Genomic DNA, 2,772 nt, shown 5'->3' with positions numbered 1-2,772 from the left:
TCCAGCTTGCAGGACTGGCCTAGGGTAATTTTTAGAGGGGTTTTAATTATATTTTAATTGGACAATGTTCAAATATTTCTTTTTAATTAATTTTAAATTTGTAATTGTTATTTATGTATTTTAATTGATTGTCAGCCGCCCTGAGTCCGCGAGGAGAAGGGCGGGATATAAATCCAAATATAATAATAATAATAATAATCTCTGTTTCTTAGCTGAGAGAGCCAGCATTGTCTGAAGATGCTTCTGTTATTATGTGGCCAGCATGACTGTATGTCAAGGCATACGGAATGCTGTTACTTTCCCACCAAAGTGGTACCTATTAATCTACTCGCATTTGCATGCTTTCTAACTGCTAGGTGGGCAAGAGCTGGAGCAAGGAACGGGAGCTCACCCTGTCACATAGCATTGGGTCTCTAACCCATGGTGTCAGCTCTCCCGCTGACAACTCAACTTCTTTAACTGCTGAGCCATTACGTATCATGTATTTATACTGCATATGTATTCATGTGTATGTAACTTAATGACAAGCAATCATATTACTAAAAAGATCTTACAAGATTCTTCCTAACTAATATCAGTTGTATAGATATATTTCCATCATGCTATTCTAGTTTGGGTAATGAAATGTCTGCAAGAAAACAATCAAGCTCAGAGAACAATAAAGACCCCCTCAAACCTTCTTTTCAAAGGAAGAATATTGTCTATAAACTCTAAAGGCACCAAATAGGTTTTATGCCTATACTTGCTAAGGGTTTGGTTAAATACCAACAGTATACAACACTAAGACATAGCATAACACAACAATGTTCAACAGGGAGACATTAGATTGAATAGAACATGAAAATGCGCCTTGGGCCACATATGGTCAATTTTTTTAATTTCTTTTTTTCAAAATCCAGATATGGTTGACTGCTCCCCGTGTTCAGAAGATCAATACCCAAGCAAGAAGCAAGATCAATGTATTTTCAAGACTTTAAACTTTCTGTCTCATAAAGAACCATTAGGGATGAGTTTAGCCTTGATTGGTATTAGCCTATTTATAATTACAGCTTTTGTCCTTAGAACCTCTGTTAAGCACCAAGACACTCCCATCGTCAAAGCCAACAACCGGGAACTTACATTTACACTCCTTCTTTCCCTTCTCCTATGCTTTCTTTCACCTTTACTGTTTTTTGGGCAGCCCAGCAAGACCACTTGCTTTCTTTGCCAAACTTCTTTTGGCATCATTTTTGCTGTGGCCGTTTCCTGTGTATTGGCTAAAACCATCACTGTAGTTGTAGCTTTCATGGCCACCAAACCAGGATCCAATATGAGGAAATGGTTAGGGAGAAAACTGGCCAGTTCCATTGTTATTTCCTGCACTCTTGTTCAAGCAAGTATTTGTTCTTGGTGGATGATAACCTCTCCTCCCTTCCCAAATTTAGATATGCACTCTCTCACCAGTGAAATCATAGCAGAATGTAATGTAGGATCTGCTGTCATGTTCTATCTTGTCCTGGGCTACTTGGGATTTCTAGCCATCATTAGTTTTATGGTGGCTTTTTTTGCCAGGAACTTGCCAGATGCTTTCAATGAAGCCAAATTTATCACCTTTAGCATGCTGATGTTTTGTAGTGTTTGGTTGACTTTTGTCCCTACTTATTTGAGCACAAAGGGGAAGTACATGGTGGCTGTGGAGATCTTCTCCATCCTTGCATCCAGTGGTGGACTGCTGTCTTGTATCTTTTTCCCAAAATGCTACATTATTCTGTTGAGACCTCAGTTAAACAACAAGCAGCAGTTAAGAAAAAGTAATTAAGCAAAGTTTATGTGTTCTTTGTGTGTTATGAACGTAAGCATGTGTGTGTTAAAATTGATGGTAATAAAATTCTGCCTAATTTTAAATGCAGTAGAACAAAATTTAGCTATGTTCATGGAGATTGAATCATGCTGATCTGATAACAAGTGTATAATAAAAAGATTAGAATTTTCTGTTTTAACAGGTAAGGAGTTATAAGGTGGATCCTTAGGCCCTTATAGAGGGTACAATATAGCAGAATGTCAGCTTAGGTTTAACAGCTGCTTTTCCACAGGAACATAGTCTCAGCTCATAGGTGCATTGCATCAACCCTCCAAAACTGCTATGGGGAGAGAACTGAAGTTTGTTCTCTTTGGAATTTTAAAAAAGTTATGTGGTGTAAGTATCTCACTGATTTGTTAAAAAAGGGGGGGCTTGGCTGCTCAGAATATAACATTCTTAGGTAGAGCAGACTGGTCTTGTTGGACTTCCAGATCTTTGGTAAGTAATTTAAATGGGCTGAGTGCATGCTTATAGCACATCATTAGGAATGCCTCCCTGGAAAAGCCAAAATGTTGAAGATTTTGCGAGATGGTTCTGAACCATATTGATTTGTAATAGTCTTCAAGAAAGAAAGAACTGAAACTGGTTTGAAAGAACAGTAACGTTAAACAATGTACTATGAAACAGGTCAATGTGCCTGCTTCAACTTTAGATACCCTTCCTCACTTCTTAATACTACATTTGGAACACATTTGTAACACAAGTGGCCACCTGGAATGTAGATTTTAAGAATGTAAATTGGACCCTTTCAAAAGGAGAACAGAAAGTATAAAGTCTTAGTTGGACACCAAAAAGTAGCTGTGCATGGAATGACATGCATGTTTCTTTTTTAATAAAGCTCACTCTTAAAACAGAATTGGTCTTTTTTATTATATCATCGTCATTGTAATCATCTCCTTCATTACTATGTAAAGATAAAAGCCTTCATTTCT

The 2,772-nt window shown here is 37.4% G+C and overlaps 1 protein-coding gene across 1 annotated transcript in view; it reads left to right on the top strand.

Moving 5' to 3' along the window:
* Window positions 1-1,798, top strand: part of LOC114923755 (vomeronasal type-2 receptor 26-like) — a 7,870-nt gene extending 6,072 nt beyond the window's left edge. Inside the window, exon 4 of the mRNA XM_029287099.1 lies at window positions 900-1,798. Coding sequence (XP_029142932.1) covers window positions 900-1,798 — 899 coding nt within the window. The remainder of the gene's footprint in view (window positions 1-899) is intronic.
* Window positions 1,799-2,772: the final 974 nt, after the last annotated feature.

Source organism: Protobothrops mucrosquamatus, unplaced genomic scaffold (assembly GCF_001527695.2).
Source record: "Protobothrops mucrosquamatus isolate PMUCROS unplaced genomic scaffold, P.Mucros_1.0 scaffold_244, whole genome shotgun sequence".
In the NCBI taxonomy this organism is placed as follows: domain Eukaryota; kingdom Metazoa; phylum Chordata; class Lepidosauria; order Squamata; family Viperidae; genus Protobothrops; species Protobothrops mucrosquamatus.
This window is presented reverse-complemented; position numbering and strand designations above follow the sequence as displayed.